At 34.9% G+C, this 12,642-nt stretch overlaps 1 protein-coding gene and 1 pseudogene across 1 annotated transcript; both read right to left on the bottom strand.

Annotated features, from left to right (window-relative positions):
- Window positions 1-1,222: 1,222 nt before the first annotated feature.
- PPDPFL (pancreatic progenitor cell differentiation and proliferation factor like) lies at window positions 1,223-8,792 on the bottom strand. Its single transcript, XM_039221148.1, has 4 exons — window positions 8,738-8,792; window positions 6,915-6,992; window positions 6,717-6,812; window positions 1,223-1,260 (listed from the first exon to the last, which is right to left on the bottom strand). The coding sequence occupies exons 1-4, from the start codon at window positions 8,790-8,792 to the stop codon at window positions 1,223-1,225; spliced, it is 267 nt and encodes an 88-aa protein (XP_039077079.1).
- Window positions 7,326-7,511, bottom strand: LOC120223105 (annotated as a pseudogene).
- Window positions 8,793-12,642: the final 3,850 nt, after the last annotated feature.

The raw sequence follows: 12,642 nt of genomic DNA, 5'->3' as shown, positions 1-12,642 counted from the left end.
AATGCGCTCATACCTCAGAGACTGCACAGAATGTCAGCCAATCAAGGAAGCTATAAGAATGCTTTCTGAGCAATAGAGAGAATAATCTGGTGTTCTTCCAGAATATTAAGCAGTATCAGCAGTAACAGGAAATAAATGGGTATGTGAAATCCATCTAGGATGACTTAAGAAAATGCAACATGATCAGTTTAGTTTATGAGCTTTGACTGTCTCCTCTCTTCATGGTAGAATTTAGCTTGAAATTTGAAGGTAGATAGCTCTCTAAATGCACTTTTTAAGATTGCATAAACATTTTCAAAGCAGTTTATTTGAAAATAAAATGTTGGTCACTCTTCCTTGTAAAGTAATTTCAAAATCCTAACCTTTGTTAATTGACGCATAAATCATAGTTTCAGTAACTGTTAATTCATTAATTTGAAAACCTCTGCTAGGCATGTAAAGAGGATAAAATACTTATGAGACTCACATTCCTGTTGGCTGTTAATCAAATAATTACAATAGTGCAAAGGATTTAACATATTTTGGGTTTACAACCTGGGTGCAAATGACTTTCAATCTATCTAATTAAAAGTGGTGAAGCAAAACTTTTATATCTGACCTATTTAGATAAAACTATACAAAAAATACAATCACTTTCCCTGAATAGATGAAATATATATTTGGTTACAATAAATTTAATTGAAATGGATTAAAACCTCAAATGAAAGTTGTTTAAAACATTATATTAGAAAGATAAACTTTTTCTCCCACCACATTTTGGAGACTAAATAATTATACTGTAACAGGAGAACATTTTTCAGACTCCCAAGCTGAAATAAATTCTTTCTAGACTATTGAGGAAAGAGGGTAACTATGTATCACTCTCTTTCACTAGTTTGTTTTTTTTTACATGAAATAGTTATAAAAAGATAATTTTTGAAATGAAAAGAATCTTTAAAATAATAGCAATTTGTTTGTCCATTTGGTAGGAGAGGTGGGAAAAAAATGATGGGATAAAACTTTCCTCATGAGTTGAGGAAATTACTTCAGGGACTGGAGAGGCCCCTGAGGCTGTGGCCCACAGCACTGAAGGTGTCACAAGAGCTGTGGGAACTGCCCTGTGACTTCACAGGCATGCTGCTCCCACAGTGTGATGATTAGCTAATTCACAGGTCACCTTGAAGGATGTTAAAAAAAAAAGTACATGACCCCAAACCTGACCAGGCCACTTCTCATCCCAGTTTTAGCTGGAAGGAAACACAGTAGACAATTTGACCCCACCTAGAAAATACCAAATTCTTCCAAACTCTTGAAAATCGTGTAACAGGAGACTAGATATACTGTATAGAGCATGGTAAATTGCACTATTTTTTCTGCCTAGCGTGCTTTTCACAAAATGGGCTGCTTCCTCTCTTTCAGGATTCAGTCCCACGTCTGCTTCTCAGTAAGGCTTTCCTTCCTAAAGACACCAATTAGAGAAGCCTTCCCTCAGCCTCTGTCTTCCCTCCATCACTTTCCAACACAAGTATTTCATTTCCTTCACAGAGCTTGCCACTGTTGGAAAATATTGTCTTTATTGATTTAGTGTTTGCTTTATTTGCCGAAATGTAACACTTCTTGAGAGAGGGGCCAGGCCTTGCTAAAGAACCATTGTCATCCATTTGACACATATTTGCTGATATGTTAGAAGCTGGGTATAAAATGTTGAGTAGAGCAGACATGGTCCTTGCCCTGGTCTGGTTTATAATGCGGTGGGGAAAACAAATAACTGCATAACCAAATGTATAATTATAACTGTGATAAAAGCTAGAACATAGAGGAATAGGGGTTATGAGAGCTTATAATGAAAAATCTAATTTATTAAGTGGATTAGAGACATTTTTCTCTGAGGAAGAGTTTTGAGCCCACATTTAAATGATGAGTAGACATTAATTAAGTGAATAGAGTCCAAGCTGAGAGAAGAGCCTGGGGAAATACCCTGTGGCAAGAACAAAGCTGGTATGTGAGAAACTGAGAGAACTGATGTAGCTGGAACACAGGACGCTTTCGGGAGTGAGATACAAGACTAGCTATGGAGATCAGATCTCCATGGATCAGGATACTATGTGTGTGTGTGTGTGTGTGGGTGTGGGGGGGGGTAGGTGTGTGAGTTGTGACTTTATCCTGAGCATAATGGAATTATTAAATACTGTGAGTGTGCTAATGTTAATGAGTATTCACAGGAGAGTATTACAGATCTGTATTTTGTTAAGATGATTGTGAGTGATCTAGAGAACATTCGATTGGAGAGATTTAAAAAAGAGTGCAAGTGGACCATAAGATGTCATGGCCATTTTCCTTGGGAGAAAGGATAAAAGTCTGGGTTTGGGTAACGCTCACGGGAAAGTATATAAATGGGTAGATCCAAAAATCATTTAAAATAAAATCTAAAGTAGAAGTTTAGCTACTCCATTCAACCTAAGCAATTATTTTTCCATCATCACTTTTTAATAGGCAAATGGAATTCTTGAGTCTTGTTTCTTACAACCCAAACTTCATAATGTATGAAGCACCAGGTAGGTTTAAAATCTAGTTAGTAAGAATTGATGAATTGGCTCTTGGTGGTTTTATCTGTAAAAGATATGGGGTCAATAACTTGGAACCTGCTATCAAAATCATATCTCAAAAAATTACTAGAATCTTAACATATAATATCACAGAACCTGAGCAGAAATTGCCAAAACCTAGTTGCATTTAATACGGACATCCCTGCCAAGGCATATAACATTTCATAATATTAAATTAGAATGATCATAGCACATCTCAAATTATAGGGAGTTATGACACTCTTAAAATATATTTAGCCTCCACTATTTGTTATCTAACCATTAGGCAACAAAGCCAAGGAGGAGGTGTTTTAACCAAAATAACAGCTATACTGAGATCTTTGTGTGAAGTACTTTTTAAACACAGCCCCAAAGTGTCTGCATTGTAGGAAAATTACATTAGAAGCAATTAGCTGGGAGACGTTTTGTTCTTTTTATTTATATCATTCTCATTCTGTAGAAACCCTAGGATAGCACACAAGAATCCTTTCAATTTTTCAATCAGTTTTTAAAATCCACTTTAATGTTACTTTACTGAAAGATTCTTCATATATTTATTTTTTAGGATCCCTGGCTATCTCCCTCTCTTTCCATCTCTCTAACCATATAATCATCCATTCTCACATATATATGTGTGTATTTGCCACTCTAAAGTGCTTAATAACTATATATGCTCATTATAATATATTTAACTAAAATATTATGTCAAATCCAACTACTTTAAACAATAATAACTTTCAGTAGCAGTAACACCAATCTAAACTAATATAAAAGCAGTAATTTTAACACATTCAAAATATACAAATTATAGGCAAATGTAAATTAATAAATGCTTTATTTCTGGGTAAACAAAGCAAATATCAACTTGATAACATATTTGGGAAAAGTCGTTGAATAACCTAAACAAGCCATCTGTTCACACATATACCAAGTGGCCAAGAAAATAGGAGTTTGTTGATCATCTTAAAGTAAAAACAAAACCTTCCACAATTTACCACATTTGTTTCATCATATTCTTCTCTCACTTTAGAAAAAAATTAATCTTCAGTCACTGCATTTAACTTTACGCTAAAGCCAAATGAGATACAGAGTCCAGAAATGTAATGAGTCTCTACAAGTACATATAATGCATAGGCAAGCAATCACCAGAAAAGCAATAATATGTAAATAATGAAGTGCTATTGGGCCAAAGTGATATATGAGTCTCTTAGCTGATAGCAAAGTGATAGAGACTCACAGAATCGAAGGAATGCATGTCCCATTTGGGAAGAGTAGTCAATACTTGCTCAGTTGTCTCCATCACTGTAAATGGTCAGTGCTGACATTTTTCTCATGGTTACACAGTTGGGCAAGAAGACAGTTTTATTAACAAACAGCCATGTGTGCTCTACTGGGTGTTTAATGCAGTCATAGTCACATAAAACTAGTGACATCGACTTCTTAGTGAATCCACCACTCTTAATTTCTAAAGCCTCCCATTTTACATTGAAAAATATTTGCAAGCAGTATACAGAAACTTTTCAGCTGAAAGTCTTGGTATTATCATATTGAGGAAAGTGGGGAAAATTCTAGCCAATGTAGGAAATACTCCTATTCACAAAATGTGTCCAGTGTATCCTTTTCTAATAACATCTATTGTTTTCTAATTATATACAAAACTTATCAAATTAGAAAATTTGAAAAAAGAAGCAGAAAAAATATAAAGAAGAAAATGAAAAATCACCCATAATCCCATCTCCAGAAACACCCACTGTTACGATTTTGGTGTATTTCCTTTCAAACTATTATTATGAATATGTACATTTCCAACAGAACTAAAATCATACCATATATAAATTATCTTGCTTTATCCACTCAACTTTCTATCACGATTTTCCATATTATTAAATATTGTTTAAAATTATGAAATTTAAAGTCTACACAATAACCAATTAGTTATATATACAGTAAAACATTTAAAAAAATGTTTAATGTTTATTTACTTATTTTGAGAGGCAAAGAGAGAGAGAGAGAATCTCTGTGCTGATAGCACAGAGCCCCACGTGGGGCTTGATCACACAAATCATGAGATCATGACCTGAGCCGAAATCAATAGTTGGACGTTTAACCCATGGTGCAACCCAGGTTTCCCTGCAGAAATGTATTTTTAATAGGTCTGTTTTCTATTTCCAATGTTCATGATTAAAAATACAGTTTTGCAACTGTTCTCTACATTTCTGAATACAATGCCCTTTAGACCATTGTTAGGCATCAATGTTTCAATTTTAAGACATAATCAATCATTCAACAGACATATAAAGAGTCTAAGAATTTGTTTGAAAATTAAAAATAAAAACTTTTAAACACTTCTTGAAAACTAGTATGGATAAGGAAAAGGCTACATCTTAAAACTCACTACATTTGAAGACTCATTACTTTTCAAAGGCATGCTTTCTCAGTATTCTCCAGGTTGCTGATGACACTTGCAGCAATAGTCTGTACTGGGGAAAATGCCTAAACTTTTGCTGTGTGGGTGGCTGCAGATTCTGTCTTGTAAATGGGAACTCCAGCAGGTTTCTGTCTTCTCAAACTGAAGAAAAGTCATCTGGAATAACCGAGTACTGAAAGGTGTGCTTCACAAATTCAGCACTTCAGCAGGTAGAATTCTCTTGATTGTCAGAATCAACTATTAGAGCTGTATAAAGTAGTCAGCTATTACAGCAATGTTCATTGGATTGCCATGCACAAACAGCTGAGAAATGCTTACCTGCAAGTTATGTTGTCTTTGTAGTCAAAGTAAAGTGGAAAAATAAATGAAAGTTACCTAGATAATTCAAATTAGTATACTTGATAAAGAGAGTGAAAAATACATGTTTTCAACAAGTAGCCTCATTTTGATCTTTCTGTCTCTATATTTTAAAAGTTTCAATATTTAATTGATTCTATTTCAAAATTATCATAAGTAAAAAATTCATTAACACCCTTAAATATTAACATTGGGATCTATGAAATCCAATACTATTTACTCTTTTTATTCCATCTAGTAGCAAGACATAGTCAAGCGTCCAAAAAAAAGAAGTATTTTAGAAACCATTAGAATACCAACTGTACTACTCAGTGTGTTAGGGTTCAAAATGCGTGGAAACACTTGTATGCAAACCCACCATCTCAATCTTCTACCTAGACACTGGCGCCGTCCAGAGGCCAGTCAAAACCAGCAGAGGAACTACTGCAGGCGTCTAGGATAGCAAGTCTATAACTGCTTCCGTTTATTTCGTTAAGGTGGTATCTGATAGTTTTCTCCATTGGAAATTTACTAATTTTCCCCTTTGTAATTAATAAATATTTGGGGGGAGACACTCTGAGAAGACCTCATTTTTCATACTAGTCCTCATTTATTTTAGCATCCATTGATAATGCTTGCTTGGAACAATTATTACTGTAATATACGTCAAATGGTAATTGTCTACTTCCACCAATCCTTCTACATTCATTAGAATTCTGCAATCAAGAGCTTTCCCTTCTCTCTCATTTGTTCACTTAATTATTTATTTATATCAATAATGATTAGTGGATTTTATTTTATGGCAATTCTCTGTTACTATCATTATTTCATTCCTGAAATTGTATCAGATTTGGCCAATTGGTTCCTATGTCATTTTGACATACTACATCTTGTTTTGAGCTTTTCTTTATCTTTCACACTGTCAGGTGGTCCAGTCTCATTTTTTTTTCTTTTCCTTTCCTATCTGGAGCCTGCTATTTCTCCAAGAAATATGTTTCCCTTTCATTGGAGTAGATAATTGTTATTTGTTTCCTGAAAGTATTGGAAACACAAATTTCGAGCCTTGCCACTGATTCCCAAACTATTTCCCCTAAGGCAATGCTGAAAATTGGCATATGACTTTTCAATTTCTCTTTAGCGACAGAATTAGAAAGAGTGCTCATGATTTAACTCATGGCTAACAAAACGGGAGGAGGGGCAAATGTCTTCTCCATCTCAGGCTCTCAAGTATGCTTTATATTGAAGCCTTCACCACCCTCAAGAAACAACTATGCTTTATCCTTATTGGTTAACATAATAATTACTACATCTACTTATGTTGTTTCATTCTGATAAGGAAATACCTTTCTTAGGAAAAAAAAAAAGCCAAAAACCTAAAACGTACTTACTGGCAGACAGATCTTTTCTTCTTATATCTGAAAGCACAGGTTCAGAATGGAAAAAGGATTTAAACCACCAGTCAGCTTCTGCCTCTTTTGGTAACCCTATCAAATAAAAGTCATATTACCTCCTTACCAAACACATTTGCAAGATTAAAAACAAAGGAAAATCATAAGGCGGATGCTCATAAAAAATAAACCAAATACCTTGCTGGGATTTGTCATCAGGTATGACATTAGCAGAATCAGAGCCAGTTAAAGAGCTAACTGAAGAAATGCTGGCCTCTGTAGAAAACAAATGATAATCAATAAACAAAGAAAGAATTGACAAACACAGACATACTGTTTATGCCTATACTCTCAAGTAGTAACATATCGTGTTTTGAAATCATATGCTCCTGGCAAATGATCATGAGTTCATAAATTAAAAATCGATTAAATTGACAATCAGTTAAAAAGTCTTCCAGAATAAGGCATATTATACTTTCTTATTTTTTTTTAAGTGTAAGATCGTTTTATAAGGCTATGTCATAACATATGACTGTTTGCTTCACAAGATTTTGATCATAAAGCTTATGATACACCTTGCTGGCAGTAACACCCAGGTTTTCCAAATAGTCATTTGTCTCTTGTCTGCATAGACTTCTTCTCATTAGTTGCTTCTGCTTTTGCTGCATTATCTCAAAGTCCTTCTGCTTCTTCTGAGAGATGGTTAAACTATACTTTTCTTTTTCCTTTGAAAAGTTCCCGGGATTTCTTCATGATTTTTTGGAAGGCAAATCCTCACTTATTTCCAACAGCCATGTCTACACCAGACCAAGCCTGGAAGACAGCCGCTGAGAAGAGCAGTAGCTTCCTAGCATGCTTTCTTTCCATGGTGGACAACTCTCTCTCAATCCCTCCATAGATATAGATGTAGAATTTAAAAATTAAGAGTCATTAAATTCAAAATCTTAGTATAAAATCAAGAATGAATAGTAGAAATATTCTACATTAGAAATCTTACATGTGCATATATTCAAATATTCTATAAGAGTTAGAAATTTGTAAAGGAATTCTTTTTATTATTTTTTAATGTTTATTTATTTTTGAGAGATGGAGTGTGAGTGGGGAAGGGGCAGAGAGAGGGAGACACAGAATTTGAGGCAGGCTCCAGGCTCAGAATTGTCAGCACTGAGCCTAACACAGGGCTTGAACTCATGAACTGTGACATCATGACTTGAGCTGAAGCCAGACACCTAACCTACTGAGCTACCCAGGCACCCCAAAGGAATTCTTTTTCAAGAATAAAGATTGTATTTGCTTTATCATATTTGTATTTTAAACCTTAAAAGATCAGAATATAAAAATAACTTCTATGGTATAATAACACTAAATATATGGGCATAGTTTAACCATTTTGAAAAAGAATAAATCAACTTTTATTTACAAACAATCATTGAAATAAGAATTTTCTACATGTGGATGTATTTTCAATAAATGACAATTTGTTCCTGAAATGATTGTCTCATTCTATGAAATTTCTGAATTTTCTTTAATAAGCTATAACTTTCTATTCAGATGTGTAGATAAATAAAAATAAAACTGGCCAAACAGAAGTTGACCTATTTCCATAGCAGAAAATGAATTTTAAAAAACCCTTCAAGCTGTGTCATGCTATTCCTTCTTTTCTAAGGAATAAATAGTATTTTATTTACGTAATATTATCAGCTTTTAATGCATCCTATTAAATGTAAGATACATGATATTAAAGCAATTGTGAAATATAAGCTTATTATTTTCACTTATTTTAAGAGTTAATAGTTTCATCAATATGATAGATATAACAGAGTTAAAACAAAGAGATAAACCTAGACAATATTGATTCTGAGTGGTTTGGGATGAGTTCTATTCCTATTTTCTTCACTGTCACAAACAATCATGAGTCTTGTTCCTTACATTTTGACTACAACACGACACATAGGTTAACATCCCACAATCACCTTAAATCACATTCTCTAGGAGTGCCCTCTAGTGGTGATATAACTTACTTCGATAATACTGATTTTTGGCCAGCAGGCAACCAACGGAAGGTACTGATGCCATTGTTTTCCCTGTGGGCAAGCACCAGAGAGAAGGAACAGTGAGGACAGTGACAGAGAAAGAGACATCGTTAATCACGTGGGACTTCCTTCTCTTTTTTTCCCCATATAATTTTTTTTTTGCAAAGCAACATAATTTACCATGTATTAATATCTGACAAAAAGAATTGAAAAGTTTACACAAAATTATAATCAAATATACTACAATAAGCCAGAAAATGCAATGTGTATATTTATTTGAAAAAGCAAGAAAAATTATATATTCAACTGTAAACAATGCCCACACATATTCCATCTGAAACAAACCCAAAAGTCAGAGGAAAAGGGTTGACACAGCCATGATATAGTCACTCACCTATTTGTTTTCTCCAATTTGTTCTTTTGAAATAAACGTGTTCTGAGGTTTCCTGAGAAAACACACACTGATGATGGACCACCACGCGGGTGGTGATCCAGGAGGGCCTGAGTGCCTCAGGCCAGAACGCTCTGCAGTGAACGTGGGTGTGCTCTGGGACCCCTGAGCACACCTTATATTTGGAAGGCTGAAACCTGAGCTGTGGGCACAACAGAGGGAGGGGAAGCTCTCTGCCTGTCTGCCCTTGACCGAGTCAGCGTGCCAACTGGGGCTGCAGGCTGCAGGGGCTGACTCTGTAAGGTCATAGCTTATGATGGCTCTCATGCTACGGGGAAGCACCATGCTGGGATCTGCTGGCGGAGGGGGGTGTATGAGGGTTATGCGGGGACACCCCAGTCAGGCTGCAGGCCAGCTGACAGAACTGGACATGCCCACAGACACAATGATGCAAAGAATTGCTCACAGGATGAGCTCCCTGAATCACTGAAGTTCTATGGGACAGGATGCGCCCTGCTGAAAAATACAGGCAGTTCGTTAGATGCTCAGTGAGAATAACAGATGGACATCAAGAGTAAGGAGGAGGATATCAGAGACTCTATGACATTGTAGCAATATTTATTCATTCAAAATCTATATTTATATTCTAATTTTAGTAACTTCCCTTATGTGAACTGTTTTGCAATTTCACAGACTCAGTTTGTTATGAATAGAATTGTGGCTCCCTTTTTCTCTGGGGGTGGGGGATTCTCAATCACTGTTTCCATTTATTGAGTAGCTACTTGTTTTACCAGCTTCAACCACACAAAATTACTTGTGTCAGCTAAGTTAAAATACACTGCAAAACACTGATTTTAGTATGTCATAGTGGTTCTTTTTAAATATCTAGTCCACCTGGTTATGGTTCTTTATGTTGCTAATATTATTTACTTATGCCTTTTCTATTTCTATCTTGATTAGTTTTGCTAGGGGTTTCCCTATTACATTGGATCTGTCAAAAAACTATTTGTTCTTTTCTTGTTTCTTGATTTTATATTTCATTATTTTCTGCCTTGCTTTTATTCTTCTTATTACCTACTTTAGTATGATTCTTTTTTTTTTATATATTTTTATTTATTTCTAGGAGAGAAAGAGAGAGAGACAGCGTGAGCAGGGAAGGGTCAGAGAGAGAGGGAGATACAGACTCTGAAACAGGCTCCAGGCTCTGAGCTGGCAGTCAGCACAGAGCCCAATGCGGGGCTCGAACCCACGAACCGCGAGATCATGACCTAAGCGAAAGTCGGACACTTAACCGACTAAGCCACCCAGGCGCCCCACCTACTTTAGTATGATTCTTAATGTCATTTATTTCAAAATATTTTGTCAACTGCCATTATGACATTTCTTCAATGTTTGATTTAAAGATGCTTTTCTTTTTCCAAATATACACATTTTTAAAATTATCTTTTAGTTTATTTCTAAATCCACTGTATTGTCAAAAGAGAATGCTCCATTTTTATTCATTCTTTGAAATGGTTTTTGGAAATGGCTTTCTGTGTATTTGAGAATAGTAAATATTCTTCATTTACTCATGCAATCTTTATTTCATAAGTGTCTATTAAGTTGTGTTACTTAAATTGTTAAATTACACACATATCAATGTGTTCCTGCTTGATCTACCAGTTTTTAGTCTGACTGCATCTTCGAATTCTATCATTTTTAGTTTCTTAGGTTTTGAGGCTATGTGAATACATGCATACAAAATTGTGATTGTAGTATCTTCTCAGTAGATCCTGGCTTTTATCTTCCTTTATCTGCACTAATGTTTTAGACAACTTTGGTCATTTTTTTCCTCTAGATTTTTTCTTTTTCCCTAGATTCCACCTGGTCTAGGGTTAATCTTGCAGCGCCTGCTGTTTTATAAGTACTAGAAAGGTGCATCTGTTTGCATCCCTTTCATTTTGCTGTTTTGATTTATCTTATGGCTGCATTATTTTTTCCTAATTTTACATGTATACCTTCTGTCACAATTATAGATATATTGGCTGTCTTTCTTACCATTAAGCTTCTTTATAAGTTTTGAATGGTGTTTTCAGGTTCATTTTGAGTGGGAGCTCATTCGTATTCTTCTCTTCTCTCCACATTGCATCCCCTGACTATACTGCTGCCCCTGTCCTGGTTAGTGGTACTGAGGTTTTTCCTGACTGACTCTAGTTTTTGTATTTTTCTATTATAATACTACTCACATTTATAGAGATATTTGTTTCTGTCACACATTAGTATGTGAGTTCCACAAAGGCAGAGAATACCCTATTAATTTTTGCTTTAGCAATACCCAGCACAAATCTGGTACATATAGTAGTTCTTGTTCTAAAAATCTGACAAAACCAACATATTCCTCCTGTGCCTGGTAATGAGGATTACATCCTTTGCTACAAGCTTAAATGTCATAAGAAGGCTCAGATTTCCATGCTATAACTGGGCCAGAATGAGACTAATTTTTACCTAATTATTTCCGGACCTACTTTTTTTTCAGTATCTATGTATTAAAATTAGTTTAACCATAATTTCATTAAGTTTTTTGTCCTAGATTTCAGTGATGCTAACATTTTTCTTTGATTATAATAAGAGAATGCCTGCCCAAGTATGAGGACACACTACAGACCAGCATGGAAGATGGAGTAGTCATTTACAAATTTCTGTTCAGAAAGTTGCAAGGTGCAGCTAAATGATTCTTCATAAAGGGAAGAGCAAATATATATAAGAAAAAAATAAGTACTAATTAAATTCAACTGCAGCCTCTGTGAAAGGTGTTCTATTTATCACATGTAAGATACTATTACTCTTTCTAATTGTATTGACATTGAATGAAGTAGTAAATGGATATCAGATTGCTGTTTTGTAGAGCATGGAAGTTTATGGTAAGAATAAAGGTTGAACTTATAGATAATTTATCATGACCCTGTGTTGTCACAGACAATTGACCGAGCATGCAGTATGAGATCAATATGTGAGCATACTGGAAAATCTGCTTTGTCTATATCTAATTCCAGTTGCAGTTATACAATGTCTGAGTGTTCACAGAGATGTCAGGGATTTTAAATATTTAGTAATATCCAAAACAATAAACATCCCATATTAAACATTGATTACTCTATGCTTAATAACTAATACCTCAAACAAACGTGTATACCAGGTGTTCTAAAAAATGCACGATAATATGCATTAAAATACTGTTTCATTTCATTTTTGTGTGGAAAATTATGAATAATTAGTTACTGAATATCTATGGACCTCTGCAAATGACATACAAAATGGAAATAATAATATTTTATTTGAAATCCAATCCAATCCCAAAATATATAATTCAATTGTTTGTTTGAATTTCATGTTTCTCTGGGGCACCTGAGTGGCTCAGTTGGTTGTCTAACTTCGGCTCGGGTCTGATCTCACCATTCCTGTGTTTGAGCCCCACATCAGGCTCTGTGCTGACAGCTCAGAGCCTGGAGCCTGCTTCAGACTC

Source organism: Hyaena hyaena, unplaced genomic scaffold (genome assembly GCF_003009895.1).
Source record: "Hyaena hyaena isolate Hyena2069 unplaced genomic scaffold, ASM300989v1 scaffold_963, whole genome shotgun sequence".
In the NCBI taxonomy this organism is placed as follows: Eukaryota; Metazoa; Chordata; class Mammalia; order Carnivora; family Hyaenidae; genus Hyaena; species Hyaena hyaena.
This window is presented reverse-complemented; position numbering and strand designations above follow the sequence as displayed.

Bases quoted from the DNA above. Each gene is read 5' to 3' on its own strand.
- PPDPFL (XM_039221148.1), bottom strand. From the start codon at position 8,792: ATGGCATCAGTACCTTCCGTTGGTTGCCTGCTGGCCAAAAATCAGTAT. The intron at 6,993-8,737 runs GTAAGTTATATC...TGTTTTCTACAG, and splicing joins CAAAAATCAGTATTATCGAA to AGGCCAGCATTTCTTCAGTT. The intron at 6,813-6,914 runs GTATTTGGTTTA...TTTATTTGATAG, and splicing joins TGATGACAAATCCCAGCAAG to GGTTACCAAAAGAGGCAGAA.